Source organism: Paramacrobiotus metropolitanus, unplaced genomic scaffold (genome assembly GCF_019649055.1).
Source record: "Paramacrobiotus metropolitanus isolate TYO unplaced genomic scaffold, Prichtersi_v1.0 Parri_scaffold0000025, whole genome shotgun sequence".
Classification (NCBI taxonomy): Eukaryota; Metazoa; Tardigrada; class Eutardigrada; order Parachela; family Macrobiotidae; genus Paramacrobiotus; species Paramacrobiotus metropolitanus.
This window is the reverse complement of record NW_026570245.1, coordinates 828,989-853,134: the sequence shown is the minus strand read 5'-3', so window position 1 is coordinate 853,134 and position 24,146 is coordinate 828,989. Positions and strand designations below refer to the sequence as shown.

Genomic DNA, 24,146 nt, shown 5'->3' with positions numbered 1-24,146 from the left:
TTACGTGCACTCTTATAAGGATTATACTCGTATAGAAGATTACAGCACACATTTGCAAGTGTGCTACATTGCGATGATGCATGATTCGTTCAATTCAGCGGCACAATTTGTCTCTCCCCTTTCAAAACTTGTCATTAAAAACGTTTTGCGCAAAACTTTGCCCTAAGTTAACAACCTGATAACGCATACAAAATTAGAAAAAAAAACGTACAAACACCGGTATCGGTAAGTAATCATAAAAATTCTGGAAAAACTACACGGAATGAACGCTTCATAAAGATCCGAGCCGTTTCATAAGATCCTCGATACTTTCATTCGTATCCGCTACAGCATCGCCTTGCCCCGCACTCGTTCCTTGATCGTCCTTGGTGTATTCACTCCGTAATCCTTCCGTGACTTTAGTATCATCCTGCAAATCCTTCGCGGCTGTCTCATCCACTACGACAATACCAAAGTCCTCTTCATGCACGGGTGCGGCTGTCTCCTCCGCTTTCAGCATGAAATCCATCTTCCGGCTGACGGGATTCTTGTGGAAATCAGCCTGACGATGGACGCACTGCCGATCATCACACTGCGGATTGGGCTTGAGTTCCCAAGTGGGGAAGAAATCCTCCAGCGCCGAATAGCCGACATACATGGATACCTTGCCGAATTTCAATAGATACTTCAGACTGTTCTGAACCAATAATCCGGCAACAATGCCCATGGTGGTGGGCAGACTGGCGGCACAGACGCCTTCACGTTTCAGTGTGCGTTCATCGATTTGAGAAGCCACGACTAATGGCGGTGCACAGGCGAAACAAGCAGTTTCTCCTGCAAAAAAAGCGATAATTAACACAATTTAATTACAAAGTAGAGTATCTAATTTACAAGTCGATTCGATGTAATTAATTTAAATTCAAATTGTTCTTCTATTTTGGGATAACCACTTATCCACACTATCAGGGTTTTTAGCAAATTAAGTCGCCTTTTCGCAGAAAAAAATATAGAATTCTACAATAAGTCTCATTTTCTACCAGGTGCAATAATTTATTAACACTGTAAGTTTTGATATTTTTTCACTAATTCGAATTTCGGTAGCGCAAAAGAAATTTATCGTCGCAGTACGGCGAAAAATAAGAACGCAAAAGATATTCTGGCAAAGAACTTCTAAACGAAAATTTAAAGCTCAACTATACCTAGCAAAAAAAAAACAAACACGACGCATTTTTAACCACCGGATTTTTTAACAAAATTATGGTTTTTCAAGAAACAAGACAAAAATTATTTCTTTTACCAATTCAATCTTCAAATTTTCACACAAGAACCCAGCAAGCAATAACATAAATACCTGGAATGATGGTCTGGATGTGTCCGCTAACAGCGTTCTCACTGACACCCGACTCCATCCACACTTGATTGAGCTCGTTGCAGGCCTTGTTAATCGCCATCCGCGCTTCGAAATTATCCACACAACTCAGCACCAGATCCACCGGGCCCTGTACCCCCGGATGGCCCCGTCGAATCCGCTCCATAAACAGATCAAATTTGTCCATCAAAGTGATGTTCATATTGTGCACCTCGATGGTGACATCGGGATTAATGAAGGAGAGTGTCGTCGCGGCGGCCTCCACTTTACTCTGGCCGGCCTGATCCGGCTGGAAGAACAGACGGTTCATATTGGCCAGCTCCACCTTGTCGTAGTCGAAGAGGATCAACTTCCCCACCCCGCAGCGTGTCAGCATCTCGGCGGCCACACTGCCCACCCCTCCGACGCCGACGATGGCCACGGTCTTTTGACGGATGGCTTCGTAGTCCTCCACGATGCCCATGCGTTTCAGCGCCATCAGTCGCGAATACGGGTTGCTGTCGACGACTTCCCCGGACATTTTGCTGATCTTCTCGCGAGGCTGCTTCGTGCTAGACATCTTGACGGAGGAGTTGAAAACTGCCAGCAAGCTCCAGGCTGCTCCAGGTGGCTTCACAAAGTTAACGAATTAATTGTAAGTTATAAGTACACTGTGCAGTGTCAGCTGAGAACTTTGAAGCAGATGGCAGATCAGCAACCCAGGTAAACAGCAACAAACTGCGCAGAATGATATTGTTTAGAAAGTAACAAAACGACCAAAAGAGGTTCTACTCAAAATGTTTGAATAAAAGAATTCAGAGTAATGTAAAATGTATCAGAAAATCTAGGGAATGCCGAACTTTAGCAAAAGCTGAAAAGCATGAATTTTTTCAAACAACCGTGACGTGTCCATCTACCCGTGAAGGAACGCGTACTTCTAGTGCATACTGCGAATGCGTGCAGTGCAACAGGAAATCATCAAGCTTGAGAGTTTTGTCTCGACGCGTTCTTTTTCGGCGTTTATGCACTTCATTAAAAACGGCGTTTATGCACTTCATTAAAAACCCATCTTTACAAATTCGAAAACGTAACTCGCTGTTAATTCAGCCAACATGTGTAACTATTAAATTACAAGTTTTGTTACAGGTTTGGTGCGCGGTCAGTTATGTTTTCATAGCTCTGCAGTACTTCATGACTGTAATTCCGCCTCTTTCTGACACAGTCGAAATCAATAACGACTTTGGAACTGCATAATTAATGTGGTGTTTCATGTTAAAACAATGCGGCTCTTTTTTCTCTCTTACTACCCGTAGGTAAACCGAAAAAACAACTCCGGAAATGAATCAGTTATAACCTTTTTCTGCATTATTCACATGCTTTACATCTCTACAAAATGGGCAACACCCCAAATCTAGTACCGCACTGAAATAGTCATCATAACTAAACAATTTCCAACAGGATTCACAAGTCACTACGCGCGCCACATCGGACAACATATTCCGGAAAAAGCGCCACATTCGCGGAGAAGAATACTTTAACACAACCACATCTTCTTCCTTCAGCTGCTGTAACACTTTTCGGCTGGCCACAATCGGACCGGTTCGTTTCCATTCCGCAAAAAATTCCTCTTGACCATCGCTTGTTTTACGCTCCACTTGGAAATTGGTCATATTGTCCTGCTGCCTGCGGAGGGACGGGCTGGATACTTGGACGGAAGATGGATCAGCGGCAATCAACGTGATAGCTTCGGTCTGGGATATACCCGGGGCCAGAACGAATTCCACTAAAGGCAGATATTCAAATGACACTTGGCAATATGTTAGCGCGTTGCCGCAACTCTGGCAATGGTAGCCGTTACGGGTGTTCAGGAGCGGGCTGAAAGAGGAACAGGAATGGCAGTAATCCGAAAGATTTTCCGGATCTTGAAATGGTTGGACACGGTTGTGCACAAATGTCTCCTGTAAAATGCATGGAGATTTAGTATCGCAAAAATAGATCCGAATTCTTCATTTTGATCTTCCGATTTCTCGGTTATATATGTGAGCATTACAATAAACACGTTTTATTACTGCACTTAATAAATTTAACAATACTAACATCCTTTCAAATAACAGGCACGTTTGGCATAAAATAATTCTCTTACATGCAGATTTCTTACTTAGTCCCAGATTCACTCATTTCTGCGTTTAATTTCTATATATCTCAACCTTTATTGAGTTCCGTATGCTGTTATGCGGCAAAAAACCCCTACTACAAATTAGGGAAAAAGGCACGCATGACCTAATCTTTTTTAAAGTTTTGTGAACAAAACTTATAACGTATAATTCATATAACGTTCTTTAAACGAGGTTTACGTCCTGGATGTTCGTTTTCGTTGTTGCACTTAATAATAATGAGCACCGTAAAACTGACTGCAGGTACCTGTATACACATGCGATATTTACTGATCTGTCCTAATCGATGTACAGGATTTTTGTTTACAGGTTATTTGCTTTGCTAAAGTGCCATAAAGTCAAAACATAGCAAAAAAAGGCAATTCCGTACATTAACCCTTTGAAAGTTTGACCTTTACGGTACGCATTCCTCACGGTAAGATGGCCGTTACGTGTTTTAACACATAAGTTCAAAACAAGCTGCTGTTATGAATTAGTTCAAAACTCTTTTTATGGGTTTCCTACCGTAAATTTTCCATAAAGAGTTTTGGGAAGCCGTAAGTCCCTTAACCGCTCCAGTGAAATTCGCGCGGTTTTATTGGCATCCATTTTGGTCGCCCACACTGACAGTACGTATAGAACATTAGCCAGCAGTATTCCTTTTGGCATCACTTCAGCATTCCATAACCGCGCTGCCAATATCCGGCTACAATTAAAAATTGTCTCCACTGGGTGTGTACTAAAAGGATCTTCCACAGCAGCATCCACAATGGCGTATGCATAATAAATATCTGCCAGATCACAGAATTTTTCAGCTTCCTTGGATTTCTTGTCGTCATTCTCCGCAGCTGTTTCCGCATTTCGCCCGCAAAGCCAGTTGTAGAACGCGGCATCACTGTAGCGACGGATGTCGATGGCAATAGTAACTAGTTCAGACAGGATGGCGGTGGCCACTTCCGGGTGCCCGGCTCGCGCAAACACCGACTGCGCTTCGGTAAAACGGTCATGTTCAATGAGGTGCTGGCCGTATGGCATGAGGATCATCTCCCGGTAAAAGGGCTGCCGATCGGCCAGTGACAGCAAATAGGTCCAGTCGCCTTGTTTCAGCATGATCTCAACAATTACTGAAATTTCCTTGATGCGCTCGTACAGTTCTACCGCTGACATTACATCGTTCATATCCCGAAGGTAACTGCAGCGACAGAGTGTGGATCATTAACTGCGACTGATATTTGCATCAAGATATTAATTTTATCGTAAACGAAAGGATGCTGACACTGTCGTAGGCATAGGCGGTAAATAACTAGCTATGTGAAATTTTTTAAAATTATCACTGACTTAATTACAGATGTATTTTGCAGTAAGGCAAGGCAAGTCAAAAATCCATAATTAAAAAGTGCATAAAATAAAACTACGATGTTTAAAGATTGTAGCGAAACCCGTAAAGTGGAACAACTTTTCAAGATATTTTCCACTTTCATAAGCTATTCTATAACGCGAGTCGAAATTCTGCAAATATTTTAATTACGCAAAGCTGAGCATAATTAAAGCGGCTAAAGATGCCAATTTACATCAGATATCTGGCACTAACCGGCAGTGAGAATACTGGTAACTTTGGTCCGTACTCTAGCATTTAATTGTATAACTCACTTGGCGGCCGTTGCGATAAGATCCCTTTGACTAATCGAATCCAGCGTTCTGGCTGTATCCCAAATCCTCTTTCCCCACCCTAGATCCTTCATGGTTTCCAGTGCCCTGCCCACATCACCCAACTGTAGAAACAGTTCCACCGCGTCACGTTTATTGTCGGCTTTGACTGCCCAATCAGCACGCATTTCCAGGAGCGCTTTACGCTGCTCTTCCGTCGTCGCCCACTGCTCGGCTTGGGCAAATTGGCGCAGATCAGTGAACAGTTTCACCGCCAATTCCGATCGTCCACCAGCACTAAAACATCGTGCTGCGTCGTCAAACCGGCCTTGGAAAGCGAATATCTCTCCCCGGTACAAATCGGCATTCCCGTCTCCCACTTTACTGCGTTGCTCAATTTCGTCGATCAGCATTAGCAGAGGATAGTTCCTTTCCCTTCTCACGCAGTTTTTTGCCACGGCGAACTCGAGATTTTCCAGTGCCCGAGCTCCTAGCATCTACAAAATTTAAAAAAAAATAAACACACCATATCATCCACTCAGACGTTCAGTATATAATACGAGTAAGTTGTGCGATTATCGGAAGAGCTGTTTTCAGGTTCTTCTTATCAAAACTGTATTGTGATACGCTTAAGCGAAAGTAGCAATTAAAACATACCTTCCAGTCGCTTTCCGAAACGCCAAAACATGCAATATCGTACGCATCCTTAAAATTCTTCGCCTCCATACTTTGATGAATCAACATAGCGTGTGGAACATCCACAACTACAATCTTCCCATCGGTTTCATAAAACACTTTACTGCCGGCATATCCCACCACCATCCCATTCAAGGGCGCCTCCATCCTTCGCGTATGGGCTTTATGTTCACCCAGTTTGATCTTCAACAACGAGTGCATCGAGTACGCAATCATATCTGGATGATTCAAATTCCACGCACAACTATCCGCACTCGGTTCTTGGTACAATAACCGCTTACTCTCCATATCGTACACATACAACACGGAGTTCTCCCCCACCACAGCCAGCTTGGACAAATTCTGATTAAGATCAGCGCACACCGGCACCGTGGGCACTTTGACGATGACGTGCAGGAAGGGCACATTTAGCATACTCTTGGCAATGTTGCCGTTCTGCAGAGTTAGCAAGACCATTTCGCCACCCGGTCTGCCACCGATCACTTTAATATAGCGAATTTCCTCCCCGGTCATCCACGTCTGTTCGATGTGGCCGGTAAAGGTCAGGGTTTGAAAGGATGTCGCATTAACCAGAACCAGGTGCTGGGCGGCCAGCAGCATTTGGTTGCAGTCGATAGTTTGCTCGATGCGAGCAAGACTTTCATATTTTAGCATCATTTCGTGGGGATTTTGCCGGAATACCAGCACCGCATCGGAGACCGCTACGGCCAGCATATTACGATACACCGCAATTTTCCTAATAGAATCTTGCACCGGAATCGTGACCTGCAGCACAGTTAACATTACAGACACTAATTTCCTTTCCGCACGAAATTAATAGAGACTGTACCACATACTTCGCGATTTCTCTCCAATCCACGGATGAGAACATTGACTAAAGCTTCTCGCGATGCGTATGTCGCGTAATGGATGTGAGAGCATTTCTGATACACGGTCTCCACCAGGTTAAGCATCCCGTCTCCACAGACCACCAGAAAATCCGCTTTACTGGCTTCCTGTCGGCGTTGAATGCACTTCAGAGGCCAGCTGCGTAAATCCGCCACCTTGCCGATGTAGGCACATTCGGTGCTAAGCGCATGTACCTTTGCAGATAATCATCGCGCAGTTAGACAGAAGAACTCGCTATCTTTGTAGCGCTGTATTTGCAATTCAAAAATTCATACTTTTTTATCTCCTCCGCAGACGTACATGATCTGCCCATCAGCGGAATACGTTAAGTACAACGGCAGAAATCCAATGTTGTAGTCCTGTCCGCGTTGTTTGCCGGTCGCTTCGTAAAAGGATATCGTACGATTCCAGTCGGCCACAGTCAACAATCCACTCCGCGGTGAATCAGTGGGTGCCCAGCACAGATACCAAACGGGATGAGCCGATCGGTGGATGATGCAGATTTCAGCATCTCGACGATCCCGCAAACTCACCTGCCGAAAAAGATGATGCATAGCCGCAAAGTATAAATAAAATCCTTAAATAAATTTAAGAAGTCAAAATTAGGCAGCTCGTTACAGCCAATGCTGTTTAACGCTACCGTTCAGCATTAGAGTCTGGATGGTAAATCAAATTTATGCTGCATAATTACAGATAATTTTGTCCAAATATGATCCTGTTTTTTTGCAAAAACAAATATCAAGTACACGTTACATGAATCGGATAAAAAACAGTGCGATACACTTACAGCGCCGTTATCTAATCCCAGAGCATAAATCTCTCCCGCGTTATTCCATGCAATACTCCAGATGGTGCTCTGCATGCGATAGAACAGCGGATCCCTCGGTAAATTCACACTAATCAATTCCGATGCGGCGGCGCACAGTAAATGTGCATGTTGCGGTTTGGGATTCCACGCGATGCACTGCGGCACTTCGGCTATACGGATCTGTTTTTCCACGGTATAATCATCCTTCCAAATGATGAGAAGCTGATCAGTGCCACCTATAAAGCACATCAAGGCGTTACAAATGACCATACACTGCAAGAAAAAACATTTTAAAAAAGTTAAATAATTAAAATACTTATGCAGCGATTATTAAATTTCTCAAAGGTGATTTTCCGTCACTGACATGTGGCAAATCGTTTTCCGGAATTCTGCCAGGACACTTTGATGACGAAGCCGCGGTGGCCAGATTTCTCTTTAATCTGCACCTTCTCCGTTATGGCGCCGGTGGTCTGATCCAGCCGGAATCGGTAGAAACCCTTCTCAAATGCCGCAATGAGTAGAATGTTTTTGTCCATGTTCAGCGCGATGTCGAAGACGCCCCAGCCTTTTTCTGTCGGATGAAAGCGCTCCTCCCACAAACGGCGTAGCCGCATGATCGCCACTTGCTCTTGTTTGTTCCTCGCGTCCCTTTTAAACAACAACTTCATTCTGACAACAGCAATACACATGAACAAACCAATTAAAAAGCGTTAACATTTAAGACGACATGAAAAACGGCAGTGCACCGAGAAACTGACAAATTTTGCTGAGCTTATCTTGTAACGGATAGCCTGAACACATATATCCGTAAGCGGCGTAATAAGGCGCACCTTATACTTTTCCGCATCGATAATCTCTTACTTTGTTAATTCTTGGGAAGCTGCTACAGGCGTGATGATCATCGTGCTGCCGAGGATTCTTTATACGATGAGGGCATAAATTAAAGGTTTCTTCTCCGATGGCAGATGCGCACGGACTCGGAAATGCTAGCTATCGTGAAAAATCAACCGTCACCTTTATAAATAATTGGACAAGAACGCACAGTATATATTTGGACACGGTTCGGCCAAATCATGAAAACAGATTTCGTAGCTAGTGCGGAAGTGGAACGATGCTGTAAAATAATATCCCTAATGCTGCTTTATAATGATGCCACCAGGTATTAAATAACAGATCGCATCCAGGTGTCCTGGATCACTCTGGAATCTGGATCGATATGTGAACGCGCCGTGCCACAGTGCCAGAAATGCGATATAACGCGGTGAAAATCATCGATGGTAAAAATCATCCTTGTTGTTGCACGCTTGTACCGCCTTACAGCACCGTACTCATGCGCGATAAAACCTTGTATTCATATTTGATATTTCCATCTTACAATATTTAACAATAATAAGAAAAGTTCAAACTAACACATTATATATGCAAAGGAACTAAAAGCGTACGGAGATAACAAAAATTAATGACTTTTTATCTGAGTCATATTTATTCGAGAAATTCATTCATTGAACAAACTTCTGATGTTTCTGCAGCAGCCGGTATCACGAGTGCACTGCACTCACAGCACACGCCAGGCCGACTGCTTCCACTCTGCACAACATGCACTACTCTACTACTACTGAGCACCGCGCAGGAGTACTGTATACTGTATAGCAGACTTTGCCCATCTTTTGGGTGAGGTGAAATTTTCCCCATTTTTCCCATCCCATCTCATCTTTTAGGTGAAAATGAGGATGAGATGGGAAAGAGCCGCAGATGAGGTGAGATGGGCTGGGATTGTTGAAAGATGGGATGGGACCAAGAAACAAATAAAAACAGGAAAAGTTGATATTTTAACCGGTTTTTCAGGCTTGGAGCACGTAAAAATTCACCATACGAGCTCCAAAAACAGAAAATTTTCCGCGCTCCGCGCGGATTTTATCAATAAGTGAGCATATTTTCCTACAAAACCAAATTTTTTTTCGCTGGTAGCTCTGTCGTATGCGGAAACCCTGCAAAATTAGCTTTGTTCAGCCTCTAAAAAATGGGGGTGGAGATGAGATCGCAAAGGTGAGATGGGCTGAAAATTTGTGTAGCCGGGAGTGGGCTGGGGTGGGAATTAGACGGTGGAGATGGAGGTGAGATGAAAGTGGAAAAAGCGAAAATGGGCAAAGTCTGCTGTATAGTAAATAAATGACCATTTTTTGGGATGATGATTTACTTATTTGAAATTATGAATAATGTGAGACTGTGAGATCATTTCCGATTTCCCTACATACCCGATTCTGAGAGTTTCATATCTTAACAGTCGTAACCCTCCTTGAACGCTGCGGCTTGGTGTTTCCGTGTCTGAAAAGTGTCACATACTCAGAAAATGGCGAATAATCGGGATTTTTTGCGGCAGTGTTTGGAGTTTACGTTGGTCCCCGACAAAACCCGACGCCAGGAAGGTGAGCTAGTAATTCCCCACCGAAGAGACAAGAATCTGTGCTACAAAACCATTTCTCTGCCGTAGGCGAGAAGTCTCTGAAACAGTTCGAGCAGAATGCAGATTTTGGACAGCTCCTGGTGTCGATCATCGATGATGGATCCTGCGAATTACCCATTAGGATGGCCGCCACTGTAACACTGAAAAACTACGTTCGAAAATATTGGCCCGTAAGGATTTTGACAGCATTTTATCGAAAAATAGGAGAGAAAAGTGAAAATTGCCGTATTTGCAGGAACCCGATAAAGCGGAGGACTTGCTGGTTCCCCCTGCAACCTGCGCGTACCTGAAGCAGGAATTGGTCCCTCTCATGTACAGAGTCCCACACAGTATTCAGAAGAACGTAAGTTTTTCATTTCGGTCACAGCAAGCGGTAGCGATCGATATTTTGAAGCGCCAGGCCCGCCACAAGGTTTTTGGAAAGGAGGGGGGGGGGCGCAAGTGCGCCGGGGGGCGGGCTGCCGGACTCAAACTATGGCGAAAAGTAACACGTGACTCGTCGGCCAGCCTCGCCTCGCCCCGCCCCTTTCAGTACTTTAAATGCGCCCCCCCGGCGGTCAAAAATCTGAAAAAGGGGGGCGCCCGCCGGTGCGCCCCCCTTTCTGGTGGGCCTGTGAAGCGCAGACATAATTTACTATGTTTTAATTGCTTTAGAATGCGTTTTTGTATATTTTTGATGCGGAATTTCTATTCGACATTAATACCTACTTCTGTTTTACCGCTTATTTTTCGGCGTAATGACTTTTTTTGACAAAATAAGCATTTTTCGTGATGAACGTTTTTCACAAATAAAAAGTGACGAAATTTTCTGTGCGGTGTTTCTGATTTTTGAATTCAGTTTTAACCTAAATTCGGTTTACAGATCAGCGAGACCATCAACAGTATTGCGTGGATTGATTTCCCGGCGAATTGGCAGCGCTTGCTGCCTGATCTCACAGCCAGCTTCGACGCAGGGGAAATCGATCCCATCCTGGCGTCGTTACGCACAGCTCACGGCCTTTTTAAACAGTACGTATAAAATTCGTTGAGGAACTCTGTAAATTCTCTGTTATAGTGTTGATGACAATCATGACATCATAACGTTTTTTAATGGCAGTTATCGTGTCGCTTACGAATCTAAAGCCTTATGGAAGGAGATTCTTCATGTTTTGGATGAGTTCGCTCCCAAGTTCACAAAATTGTTCTTGGTATGTCCAAATTATTTGTATTTTTTTTATTTTAATTATTTAGGGCATTTTAAGCGTTAGTAATCGCTTCATATTTTTAGACAATTTTAGCCCAGATCCCAAATTTGGAACGATTATCCCGTGAGGGTGGCGATCAGACGGCTGCCACTGCCACACTGAAGAATGCCTTCCATATTATCCTGTTATGTTGTAAAATTTTTCACAGCTTGATCTTCCAAGAATTGCCGGAGGTGTTTGTCCAGGAACTGCGCGGTTGGCTTCAAAAATTTAGCGAACTCTTGGATTATGAAAATAACGATCTGCGCAGTGATGTAAGTCTGACATGTCTGCCTTTAATACGTAGGGTTTTATGCAAAAATGAATTTTCTGTCTTTTTTGCGATAGAATGATGACGAACCGGGCGTTCTGAACAATATCAAATCAGAAATCTGTGATATTCTCACCCTCCTGGCATTTAAGTATGATGATGATTTTGATCCTTATGCGGCGCAGTTTGTGCGGGCCGTTATTACGCTGCTGATGAAGACTACACAGTTAATGCAGGACGATCTGGTACGTTTTCTGGGACACCGGGAAAAAAGTGATTGTTTTCGTAGTATGTTAAAAAATCACTTTTTCACTACCAGTACAATAATTTGCTCACAAGAAATTTTGTGTATTAAGCTGTTCCGAAATATAAGACTATGTAAGAAATAAGCAGTGTAAATATATAAGCAGTGTAAGAAATATTAGAATATAATATATGTTCAGAAATATAAGATTGTTTAAGCATCTATCTGGTGGTTTGCAAATTTTGTCTTGGCAGTTAGTATTTTATTTTTCTTCGCCTTCGACTCAGATGATATTATCATATTTGAAACTCTTCATTGAGCTGACCGTGTTTGTATTTTATTTCAGTTAGCATTCAGTTCCATGGAATTTCTGAGCCGAGTACTGGCGCAAAACAAGTGCCGTGATGTGTTTAGTGGAGAAGGGTTCCTGGAAGCCGTTTGCGAGAAGATAGTAATCCCGAATATCCAATTTCGACGTGAGTAGGCAATATGTGGTTGATGTTGATTTGCTGTCTACGTTGATGGATAACTTGCAATAATTACCGTACAGAGTCGGATGCGGATGACTTCGATTCCAATCCAGAAGAATTTATCCGTCGGGATATTGAAGGTTCCGGTAAGTGAATGACCACGAGACGAGGCGTCTTCTCTGTGTATCTCGAAGAATTTTCAAATTTTTAAAGTTTTCTTGAAGTAGATAAAACTGTTTGTACTCGTACACTGAACTGTATGCCCAGCGCATGCAGCAATCTGTTTCTGCAGAATGTTAATACTGCTGACAGTGAGTAGTGAAATCATGGTAATTATTGACGCGATGCAAGGGTTGGTGTTGCAGATATCCATACACGTCGAAGAGCCGCTGCGGATCTCGTGCGTGCTGCCAACAAATTCCATGAGGAACGCGTAACGAAATGTTTGCTGACGTACATCGAGAATTTAATAATTGTTAGCCATTGTACCATATCAGTAGATTAAACGCAGTTTGACATTTTTCTGTTTTACGTAGGAATATCAGAAAGATTCCAGACTTTATTGGAAGCTGAAAGACAGCGCCATTTTCCTCACGGCGGCGTTGGCCGCAAAGGGTCAAGTGGCACGGGTACGACGGAAGCGGTCATTGCACTTTTAATGGTATTCGTAACAAGTTAGTGTTTTATGTCTGGGATGTAGTTCGGAGCCACGGCGATTAATCCGCTCGTTGACGTGGTGTCGTTTTGCCAGCGCCATGTTGCACCGCACATTCAGAGCGGACCCGGTAATTTTGAATGTTTTGAATTTTGTTCGACATTCCTTTGATTTATCGGATTTATTAGGAGACCAACCTGTCCTTCAGGCCGATTGCCTTAAATTTTTGGTTACCTTCAGAGCACAAGTGAGTACCAAAATGGCGATTTGTTTTTGCCTGCGATTGTCATATAACGCATTTTGTGTTTTGCTGGCAGCTTCCGGTGGAATCTTTGATCTCCTGCTTTCCCGCCGTTGTTCTTCAACTGGATTCGCCGTATATGGTGGTGCATACCTATGCCGCGCACTGCCTAGAGAGAATCTTCTCCATGAAGGACACAACCACGGGTTTGTTTCGAATTACACCGGATCAGCTACGGCCGTATTTGGGATCTCTGGATAATACTCCATTTAATCCCGCGGCACCGAACACACTCTTCTCACATCTCCTGGCGTTCCGTCTGATTAGTCCACCTGATAACGAGAATCCCGATGGACGACTGGATGAGAACGAATACACCATGAAGTGTATGAATAATGAACATTTAAGAGTCCATTAACCTTCACCAAAGCAACGAATTGGAGTCGGTCATTTGTTTTTTTCTTAGGTATTATGCGAGCATTATCGTTCTTCCAACTGAGCGAAATATTGCCACATTTCCAATATATTGTGCCCCAGCTGATGAAACGGATTGCATATGCCATCAAAGTGAGCATATATTTATCAAATGCGTGTAGGAAGTGGTAGGATTTCTGTACGTTTTTTATGAAACATTTCATTTTATCACTGGTTTGTGATGTCCAGCATTTTTTCCTACTGCAGGTCGCGTATTTTGAATTTGTTGGTCTTCAGTTGACTTATTTTTGAATGCTTGCTTGAATGAAATATGATTCTCATATTTCAGAATCCGGGAAATGCGCGCTACGATCATTATCTGTTCGAATCTTTGGCACTGTGCATCGGGATTGCTTGTCGAGCAGATGCGCGTGCTGTGGAGGTGTTCGAAAAGGAATTAATACCCGCTGCCACTGTTGTTCTGCAGAACTCAGTTGACGGTAAAGTCAAAAAACAGTAGTAGATCATTTGAATCGTTTCTTTCGTATATAATTAGTTGTCAAGATATTCGTTTATAGCATTCTTCCCGTACGTCTTTCAACTTTTTGCCCAGTTACTGGAGAATCGAGCCGGCAGTAGTCTGATTCCCAGTGAATACATGATGCTATTGGATCCGCTGTTGAATCCGCAACTGCTTCGCGACAATGAAACGCAAGTGCCATCGGTCGTCAGACTGTTAGGCGCGTACTTCGAGGCTAATGCCAGTCAGGTTGTTGGACGATTGGTAAGGCTTTCTCGAACTTCAAAATCAGATTACAGAAAATTAAAACACGTGATTCGTGCGCTGATGTGATTTTTGTGATTCAGGAAAATGCGTTGGGCTTGTTCAAGATCCTGGTTTCTAGCAAGAAATACGACCACGAAGGATTCAACCTGTTGCGACCAATTATAGACAAAACGCCGCTGTAGGACGCCATTTCGTTTTGCCTGTTTTTTTGTTTATAATGTTCAAATTATGTTTTCAGAGACAGTTTGAAGGGTTATCTGACAGGGATTTTTAACCAATTCTTTGAGCGCTTGATGAGGAGTAAAACGGATAAGTTCGTCAAAAGTGGGTTTTGCATTTTGTTATTTTGATGTTAGGCTGAACTTGGTTCATGTTGTTCTTATTTTATTTGTAGATCTTGTACCCACACTGTATCTGATGGTTGTACGGTTGGGAGCAGCAACATTCATTCAGAGTGCTGATGAGGTGAGTAATGTGGAGTTATTTGTGTAATGTGGTTCAATTACTCTTACAATTGTTAGTTCGAATGCGAAAAACAAAAATTTCTGGTTAAGAAAAACAAAAATTGCTGTTTTACCATTAGCACTTCGTTTTCAGAATAAGAAAACAATATCAAATTTTGCCGAATTCTTTCTACATTGTTTTATGTTGTCAGTGAGGATCAACATGAGTTAGTAATGTTTTTGACAATGGTTTTGATTCCAGGTGCAGAAAAACATTTTTGCCATGCTGTTGGATCGCATCATGCTGCCGGAAGTACTGAAGGTCCAACGGAGGCTGACGCGGAAGCTGTGCGTTGTCGGATGTGTTGCGTTGCTGACCGATACTGCGAAAGTGTTAGGCGGCCCTTACGATGGCATTTGGTAGGTTATTTCAGAACAATGTATTTTTGGTTTGTATGGAAGTCTGTCTTAATTTCGACGAGAGTGAAGCTCCTTAGATCTTCCTGGATTTGCACTTAATACTTTATCGCGCTAGACGTTTTTGTTTCAACCCGAGTCTGCCTGCATCTAAATACAATATCAGATTTTACAGTCAACACGAGCGCGGTTGTTTGAGATCCTGCCGATACATTCGGTTAGATCATAAATCTGGCGCTAGATTACCTGCATTTCAGGATAATCCAAAATCCTTACTGGTTTTTTTAGCAGGGATTATTTCACACCTGAAACACGAATTAGTTAAAAAAATTAGAGTGATTTGTTTCCTCGTAATCGTCTCACAAACACTTTTAGACTTTTTTCGTTGTGTCGTTGTTTTCGAAAACTTAGTTTGGTGATGATGAACCAACTTTCTAGGAAGAACATTCTGGAAACTTGCGTGAAGCTGATTGAATTGCCACCGGAAAAAGAGACTATAGAAGATCTGCATTCATTTGGTAAGTGGACCGTCTACACTCGTGTTAAATTTTTAATTGTACAGTACTGACTTATTAGTCTCACTTATGAGCGCGGTTGTTTGAGGTTCGGCCGATATATTCGGTTAAATCATAAATCCAGCGCGAGATTAAATGCATTTTAGGATTATCCAAAATCCTTACTGGTTCTGTTGAGTAGGGAGTATTTCACCCCTGAAACATGTGTTTTTCCTTTCTGCAGATCTGACGAATGACGATCCGACCAGTGGTCCCCTGCCGACACAGGCCACTTCGCAGAATCAACTGGTGTTTGCCAAGAAGGCGGAAAAGGATCACGTTAGCGATGTCTCTGATGTTAAAGTGTTTCTGGCCACGAAGTTGGCGGCCTTGTCGGCTACCCGACCGGGAATGGTGAGTAATTACTGATTTAAGTTAATGAACTATGTACTGTATAATTCCTTTTTGTTAATCGACATATTTATCATCTTGTAATAGCCGTTATATGCTGAATTCAGAGTTTAATAGGATACAGTTTGTTGTTTACGTCATACGTGGTGAATTTGTTAGGTGCGCGCAAAACTTCAGGACAGCATTCCGGATGTGCAAACTTTCGTCGGCGCTTACTGTCAGATGGCCGGCGTGACTATTAATTGATATGATTTGTTTCTGATAAATTTAAAGTTCTCTGGCTGATAATATGAATTGAATGCATATTTTTTGAGCTGAATGCGTTTTCAGTTTGTGAGTGCGTTTTCCGTTTTCATAATGATACTTTGATAGTACGTTTTTGGTAAGAATTTATAATATGAGTCTCTTCGGATGGAAACGGGTAATCTGTAAAATGCCAACTGATGAAAATAAATGTTGTTTAAAATGGTTCCGTTTAGATTGAATTTACGCTCGCGCAGATTTTGTTGTACAAAGGACGCTCCAAAAGTAAGTTTCGCTATTTTGTCTCCCCGCCATCTGAAGTAATATACAACAGATATATTTTTTGGTAGATAAGCAATTATGTAAACTAACCAGGAAAATAAGAATGAAATGGTTTGATGAAAAACACGAGAAAGGAGAAATAAAATGGCTCGTACCGCTTTTTCAGTTTGTCCACGGACCTTTTAAAACCGGATTCATTTTTTTATCCCTTCCGCCCCATTCAAGTTTTCGACGGTGAATTAAAAGTGTTAATAGCAAATAGTATGCTTAATATTTCCCTGATCGCAAATCATCTTGGAGACTTCAGGAGTTTGAGTAAAAATTTTTATACTCGAGACACCAAATTTTGTCTTATTCAGCCTTCTCGCTCCTATGAATTCAAGATTCTTTTCATCAATAAAAAGAACATTTTATGCGCAGTTATGCGCATCTAAAATACTAATGAACTTAAACTTACAGCGAGGACAATAATTTTTTTTCATGAAATTTAGAGTTTTTCATCGTCTGGAAGTAGGGCGGCTTTATGGGTTTTGCTCCTAGTCATCGATAGTTTCTGTTTTCCCAGAAAAACAGTATATGTAATTTCTTTTGTTTATTAACTGAGATTAAAAGAGAGAAGAATACTTAACTTGTGGACGCTTAGTGCGTTATAAAAAGTTTAGAGGATATTTGAGAAAAATTGCAAAAACGGTCCTGGTAAAATCCGTGGCACAAGTGCAAAAAGTGGTCGTAAGTTTTTTTGGTAATACTTTTCCATTTGATTGTACTTAAACTAAGTTATATTTTTCCTAAGTTCCTTAGTAAATGGCATTTATATCTGTATGGATAATGAGAGCTAAAGGCATTTGTGCTGGGAGATACAAAATAGGGAAACTTACTTTTGGAGCGTCCTTTGTATTTAATATGGATTTAACATCTGAATAATACGAAGGCATACCGACAGTTCACACACATCGTTTTTTTTACGGACACATTTACTGCATTATCTTTCGATAGGCAATACAATTGCCATGATTGCGTCGTTTATCCATGTCGGTTAGCAGCTGATTGGCGCAAGTCAGGTTACCGGACTAAAGTTTAACGGTTAACCAGAATGATGCAGCATATACGACGAGGCTGAACGGTGCAACTGAATAGATTTACCGGCATGCTGCCGACTTTTGAACTGGTTAATCACACCGCATTCCGCGTAACTTTCCAAGCAAACGGATGATAAACCAGTCGGCAGAAAGCTTGCATACTTCGCACTTTATTTTGTACAACATGCGGCGTGCGCGTCTTCTCGGTTTTACAGGATCGCACCGCATGACGAAAACCTACCACTGCATCTGAAAGAATGAACACTTTGGCAGTGCAAAATATGGAATCTAAAAAACACATCGTGGTTATAGCATTCCCCGGATACGGCCATTTGATCCCTCTGTTATCCTTTGCGCGCAAAGCAGCCGAACACCATCATGTGACGTTCGTGATTTCCAAGTGCAAGCTCAACGATCTGCGCACCCGGGAATTATTCACCGCCGAAGATGAGAAGACCATAGCACTGATTGGGCTGGAAGACGGTATCCCGGATGGCGCCGGGGAAGACACCAATCCCAGTGTGTGGGGGATGTTGTGGGACGGCATTATTCCGTCCATCGAGGCGTTCCTCCGTACGGTGCCCACCCCCAACAAACCCAGCAGCCAATCACCCTACAGCATTACGCGACCGGTCGATGTCGTCTTCTGTGAACTGTTTTTGGCCTGCTCCGCGGTGATATGTCAGCAGCGGGGGATTCCGTGTTATTTATTCTGTACAGCGCGCCTGGGAGCGCAGCTGTCGCGGTTAAATGTAACAGAGCATACACCGGTCGTGGCCGAGGGTGAAGTATCGCCTCTGCGCCATGTTATGGGTAAACGTGCGATGGATCCCGAGCAGAAGAATGCACCGTTTCTAGACCGGCATAAGAAGCATAGTCTGTCGATTTGCAGCGGGCTGAAACCGGCCGTGGGTATAGTGATTAATTCGTTCCGGGAGATCGAGGAAGAGGCGATTGCGGAATATTTGAAGGATGAACGGGCGAAAGGTCATGATGTGAAGTGCACTGGACCACTGCTACCCGAGGAAGACAAACTGAACTCACAAAACTTTAAGGTACTTTAAAACAGTTCAAGGATAAAAGATAAATTTATAGACCTACGCACTGAACTACAGTAGCCAAAAAAAGTGGTTAGTGTACCCATGCTGTATGTGTTATAATGTTTAATTATTTGTTATACCAGAGCGTTAATTGCTTGAAAATATGCTCACAGAATCGTTAAAGTTTTGCTGTAAAAAATTTATTTTCTAATAGTAGCATGTTTAAAATTGCTAAAATCATCTCAGCAAGATCAGTCTAACTTCTTGTTGCAGATTCAGCAACAGGTGCAGCAATGGTTGGATACGAAACCTCCCAACTCGGTCATATACATCGCCTTCGGATCTGTTCGCATACCCGCCAAAGAGCGCATCACGGAAATCGGCAAGGCACTTCTCCTGCTGAACCAACCCTTTATCTTCTCCCTGCGCCAGGAACAGCACGATCTCCTGCCCGAGGAAATCCGTCGCGGAATGGCCGATCAGTTTGCCGGTTCCGCATTGGGTCTGGTCCTTCCATGGGCACCGCAACGCAACATCCTTCTCCATCCGGCCACGGGTGTATTTCTGAGCCATTGCGGATGGAACAGCACTGTTGAGGCTATGTACACCGGGACGCCAGTACTGTCATGGCCCATCTTCGGGGATCAACTGTATAACGGGCAGTTGCTGGAGGAAGCCGGTATGGGGGTGGTGCTGATTAATGCGGACGAACACGTGAAGATTGTTCCAGCGGAAGAGATAGCAGAGAAACTGGCCAATGTGGGGGGCTTTGCGTTTAAAGGTCGTGAGCGCGTATTGGATACGGGGTTTAAACGGGCAGCGGAAGTGTGGAAGGAGAAGACACGGGCCGCTGTGACGATGGGCGGAAGTTCAGAAGAGGAGTTTGAGATGCTGATGGCGCTCGAAGTTCTCCGGAAATCAGACCACATATAGTGCTTGATAAAAACAACCTCCGACATTTGTTTTTTTTGTAGTTACACGGCGTTAGATTTAATTGCGTGTTAACTGTCAGATTACTTTGCGTACGAGTGTTGCGCGAAAACAGCTGCATCTTCTGCGCGGTCGTGGTGCCGATTATCCACTTAAACTGACATGATTTTTAACTACAAAGTACAATGCAGTTGCTACTGCGTGTTCACGTACTCGTACTTAGAGTTTACTTAAATTCTGCCAGTTTATCGAAGCCAGTGCGAGCTAATACCAACCGGTTTTCAGACCTAGGCAGTTGGCTGTTTCTGCCAAGTAAAATCGATTAGCACATCAGTACCCGAAAGGTCAATCTCTCAGCAATAGTTTGATGGCTACCGTAATCTGCAGAACAAATGACGAATCACTTCTCTTAAATCATGTAATGCAAAAGAAAAGTAGATCGGGTCCACAAGCGGTTCCAGAGCAAATAAGGTTAGAGCGATTTGTAAATACAATATATCGAAATAAAAGTCAATAATATACGCAATTGTCACATACGCAATGATCGGTGTCCAGCAGATCGCCACGCTCATCGTTAGAAAGGTCAAGAGCAAAAACGCCGCGGATGCTTTTTTGCCGGGAGGGCGCGTCGTTGCATCCGATTTGCTGTGCTTGCTTGCTGCGGCATCCGCGTGACCTGACGTAACTGCCGTAGCATTCCCGATACTTCGCAATTCTAACCGCACCGGTTCCATATCAACGCGACTTCGATCGGTTTGACGTTTCGCATGCAGAATAAACACCACGGGATACGATAAAATGACAAAAATCCACGGAATAATGAAAACGAAAATATGGGTCGCCAAGGTTAATTTGTGTTGGAATTGCGAATTCAAAGCGCATTTGCCCAGCTGGCTCTGCGGTCGGTAGTACAAGTGGTCGTTGATTATTTGTGGAAGAAGCAGACAGTGCGCGAGTAACCATAGCGCAGCGCATAAAACACTGGCCAGTTTTTTGGAGTGGTAACGTTTATAAGAAAAGGGCCATAAAATAGCCCACATTCGATTAAATGAGATGGTCAGATGCAGGCTGACCATGACCGCACTGATGATATTCGTGGCGTACAGGTGAACAGTGCAGCCTGTGTGTCCAAAGGGCCAATCAGCGTGCACTTGATTTATGACATCGACAGTGTTGATTATGGATGTCCGTATGAAATTGGCGCTCAGGAGATTAATAACGTAGATGCTGAAAGGCGTCTGCAATGACTTTCGGTAAACTATTACAGCTACAACGCAAGCGTTCAGCACTGCAGCGATGGCAGAGATTGCAATGGATGCAATGGTAATAAAATTCCAGTGAATATAATTTCTAAAGGAGTCGTTACCAGCATTCGCCGATAAGAGCGTTTCGTTCTGAACAGTAAAATTCCAAAAGGATGCATTGATAAATCGGGTTAGCGGGACCGAAAGGTCATCTTTTATATTCCGGCTAAAGTTGTTTGCAGCGAGGAAAGCAGCTAGCATGATAGCGTAATATTATTCTTTTTTCACGGCAAGAACAAAACTGGAAAATCCGGTGGAAATCAAAATCCGAGAGATGTCGCTAAATTTATGCACGCCAGCTCGTCAGTTGATTTTTGCTACTGCTTAATAATTAGCAGCACGCAATATTGGCAAGTGCAATTTAGCTTTGATAAAATTATATCGTCTCCACTAAGAAGGTCGAGCTGCACAAATGCCAACAGAAAAGGAAACTGGCGATTACAACAAATATCGGAAATCGTAATTTGCGTAATAAAGCGAACTGTGTGCAAGACCTCGACAATGCTCTGTTTCGCTTATGCGGATATCTAATACCTAGGAAGGTGCCTTTGTAAGATTGAATCTCAGTTGTGTCACGTGCACTCTTCAAGAAATACCATCTTTCAGGGTTGTTGTAGTGCTATTATGAGTCCGGGACAAAGCGATAAGAATTCGCGTGGGATGGTACGTATACGAATACACTAGTTGTATTCGCGTCTCCCTTTCGCAACCAACCCGATAAAACCCCCCTACAAAAGACAATTCTCATGTTCTGATTATTAGAAGAATGGAAAGGTGAACTCTTTTATTAGCTGTTATTTCTTATGTACAGATTTCGCCTCGTTCTGCACACGAATCAAAAGAATCGTGCACCGAAGCCGTAGGTAATCACGTGCCGGCACATCGTTAATGCCTCCGATCGTACAAGAGTAACAGTTACTCTTGCAACTGTTACTCTGCGGATATGAACTCTTGAAGAGTTCATATCCGCAGGTGATGAATTTTCCAACTTCTTTTATTCTGGTCTTTCTGGATATCGGAAACGGGTGCATTTTGACGTCATTACATATTCAGAAATCTATCGTTAATGTTGCATGCCTTATCATCTCCAATCTGGAACGTTGTGAAGTGGGTCAGCCAACGGTTAATTCCTTTCTAGTTCGTACAGGAAAACAACAAATCCGGTGCAACTTAGCAGAATCTGTAACAATATTACAATTCAAGCGATCTTAAGATACTCAGATACTCATTAGCCATTAAATAACCCTATATATTCTATTACTTGCTACCGCATCTCTTTACTAAAAAAACAAAGTACTTTTGCTGTACATGCGGCAGATCTACCAGTGGCGTATTGGCTTTTTTTGCGTGGGGCCAGTTTGGAACAAAATTCCTCATGTTTCTCCCACATTCGTACTCCCCTGCAAATGCGTTCCTCCCATGCAAATGGCCCCAATCCTACCGTTTAGGGCTCATTGGATTTACCTTAAGTTAAAGGCTCGCGGTAACTATGACCTCCTGTCATGCAGGTCAATATGCCTGAAATCTAGAGTTGTCTACAATTTCCGGAGACTGCATGCTCTGTACAACGGCACATACCGAAATCAAGTGGGCCACTCTCATCTCCCCAAGCTTTCCGACGTAAGCAGCTGGGGCCTCCAATGAACCCGTATCCAACCAGTTTTGCACACAAAAATTGGTGTTAGCCGACACGAGGAAACTGCTGTCACTAATATTCGACTGTTTGCGTATTGCTGACCGTTGAGAATTCGTCGCCGGCTTTAGTAGCGTGTTGCTTCGACTCTGCAAATGAATGTCTCACACCAATTATATATGCTCTTAGACCGGATTAAGTCAACAATAGCGTTCAACTTTCTGCTAAAAAATATTTTTTGAGTAGTGTATCTGATTCGATGTGCTTATCTGCATGCCTTCTGTTGACCAGGCCATCAGTAAGGTCATTTCCTGCACTTACTTACACAATGACTGTCTAAAGCGTTGCAGTAGGCCAAGAGTAATTCCTTCATGCATCGGTATAAGTTGTCAGCCTGAAACAAAAACGTAAATTCGCAATATTAAATCTACTTTTAAACACTGGAGAAAGTAGCAGCGGTACGATAAACCTACAGTACATTAGTAGCACTACGTAAATTATCGTAAATGCAGTACCATTGGCACATTTAAGTGTCAACTAATGGTAAGTAGACGAGGAATGTTATCAGGATTTCTGGAAGATTATGTGCAATATATCATTATAGATGTATTAAAAAATACCGTTTTTGTCGATCGTAAGTGGACACCAATCAGTATAATGTCCCAAGTAAACCCGTGAACTTCATACATGCAAGTACGAATAAAATCATCCGAACTTAAGAGCGATGGATCCATTAACCATGTAATATCAGCCAAATACACCAAAAGGTCGCATACAAGGCATGCCAAAACAAAATTGGAACAGTATTTGTTGTATTCGCTGTATATGCCGCACATCCAGGTGCATTGCTCGCGAAACTGCCGAATCTTCTCTGCGCGATCCAATTGTGCCATGGGTTTCTTTTCCATTTCGGCAATCAACAGTTGACCACGTTCAACGAAACACTGCACAGCCGAAGTGAGCGCGTACACCACAGTGGCAATAACAGCCATCAACACATCTTGCAAAAATTTTCCGGATGTGTAAGAAGGAAATCCGATGATAAAGTGGTACACAAACGGTGACCCAGTCCTTACCGGCATCACCCATTGCGGCGTTGAAAATGTGTCGATCGTAAGATTGGCCTGTCGAGCAATATCCTCGTTATCTCGAATACAAGCTCGAACGCGAATCCAAAATTCGGGAAACAAAATGAAAAGCACCATGCTTACGTAACAGTAACGCTGCAGCCGAAAGGTCAATTGCGCTTTTGCTAATTCCTCCCGCTTATTGCTATCGATCTGTGTGGTGAAATTCTTAATGATCTGTATTAGCCGCGGGCCGTTACGATAAGTTAAATAAATAAGCGAACATACTGCGATTCGTTCGACTAACCAGCGGAGATGATAGATGACTTGGACAACGGCAACACTGGACAAACCCTTCGTAGCGGATACATGACTGATCATAGTGGCGATATCGTCATTAAGGAGCACGGAAACGGATGTGAGAAAAAGCAGCAGAAGGGCAATTCGAGCTGCTTCTAAGGCCTTCTGTTTTGCCGCCGGTAACTTTGCGGGATGATCGGTTAACGGGATTAGTC

The 24,146-nt window shown here is 43.0% G+C and overlaps 4 protein-coding genes and 1 non-coding gene across 5 annotated transcripts; 3 read left to right on the top strand and 2 right to left on the bottom strand.

Moving 5' to 3' along the window:
• Positions 1–5: 5 nt before the first annotated feature.
• Positions 6–2,350, bottom strand: LOC129587489 (ubiquitin-like modifier-activating enzyme 5). Its single transcript, XM_055481271.1, has 2 exons — positions 1,331–2,350; positions 6–813 (listed from the first exon to the last, which is right to left on the bottom strand). The coding sequence occupies exons 1-2, from the start codon at positions 1,905–1,907 to the stop codon at positions 272–274; spliced, it is 1,119 nt and encodes a 372-aa protein (XP_055337246.1). The 5' UTR covers positions 1,908–2,350; the 3' UTR covers positions 6–271.
• Positions 2,351–2,632: 282 nt separating this feature from the next.
• On the bottom strand, positions 2,633–9,015 carry LOC129587451 (intraflagellar transport protein 122 homolog). The gene is made up of 9 exons (XM_055481198.1): positions 8,381–9,015; positions 7,884–8,167; positions 7,499–7,755; positions 6,987–7,244; positions 6,660–6,905; positions 5,785–6,588; positions 5,131–5,624; positions 4,006–4,672; positions 2,633–3,285 (listed from the first exon to the last, which is right to left on the bottom strand). The coding sequence occupies exons 1-9, from the start codon at positions 8,419–8,421 to the stop codon at positions 2,671–2,673; spliced, it is 3,666 nt and encodes a 1,221-aa protein (XP_055337173.1). The 5' UTR covers positions 8,422–9,015; the 3' UTR covers positions 2,633–2,670.
• Positions 9,016–9,656: 641 nt separating this feature from the next.
• LOC129587448 (exportin-2-like) lies at positions 9,657–16,514 on the top strand. Its single transcript, XM_055481192.1, has 24 exons — positions 9,657–9,945; positions 10,011–10,153; positions 10,219–10,326; positions 10,846–10,991; positions 11,080–11,170; positions 11,251–11,481; positions 11,555–11,722; positions 12,068–12,197; positions 12,272–12,337; positions 12,557–12,666; positions 12,728–12,820; positions 12,892–12,976; positions 13,035–13,093; positions 13,164–13,473; positions 13,554–13,654; positions 13,851–14,001; positions 14,080–14,285; positions 14,369–14,466; positions 14,527–14,612; positions 14,683–14,753; positions 14,994–15,151; positions 15,587–15,666; positions 15,887–16,056; positions 16,213–16,514. Exons 1-24 carry the CDS (start codon positions 9,870–9,872, stop codon positions 16,297–16,299), a joined length of 3,024 nt encoding a protein of 1,007 aa, XP_055337167.1. The 5' UTR covers positions 9,657–9,869; the 3' UTR covers positions 16,300–16,514.
• On the top strand, positions 15,376–15,464 carry LOC129587612 (small nucleolar RNA SNORA14). The gene has a single exon (XR_008690382.1). It is a non-coding gene; the product is annotated as a small nucleolar RNA SNORA14 (small nucleolar RNA).
• A 1,259-nt stretch (positions 16,515–17,773) lies between the features above and the next one.
• LOC129587490 (uncharacterized) lies at positions 17,774–19,958 on the top strand. The gene is made up of 2 exons (XM_055481274.1): positions 17,774–18,712; positions 18,971–19,958. The coding sequence occupies exons 1-2, from the start codon at positions 17,915–17,917 to the stop codon at positions 19,628–19,630; spliced, it is 1,458 nt and encodes a 485-aa protein (XP_055337249.1). The 5' UTR covers positions 17,774–17,914; the 3' UTR covers positions 19,631–19,958.
• Positions 19,959–24,146: the final 4,188 nt, after the last annotated feature.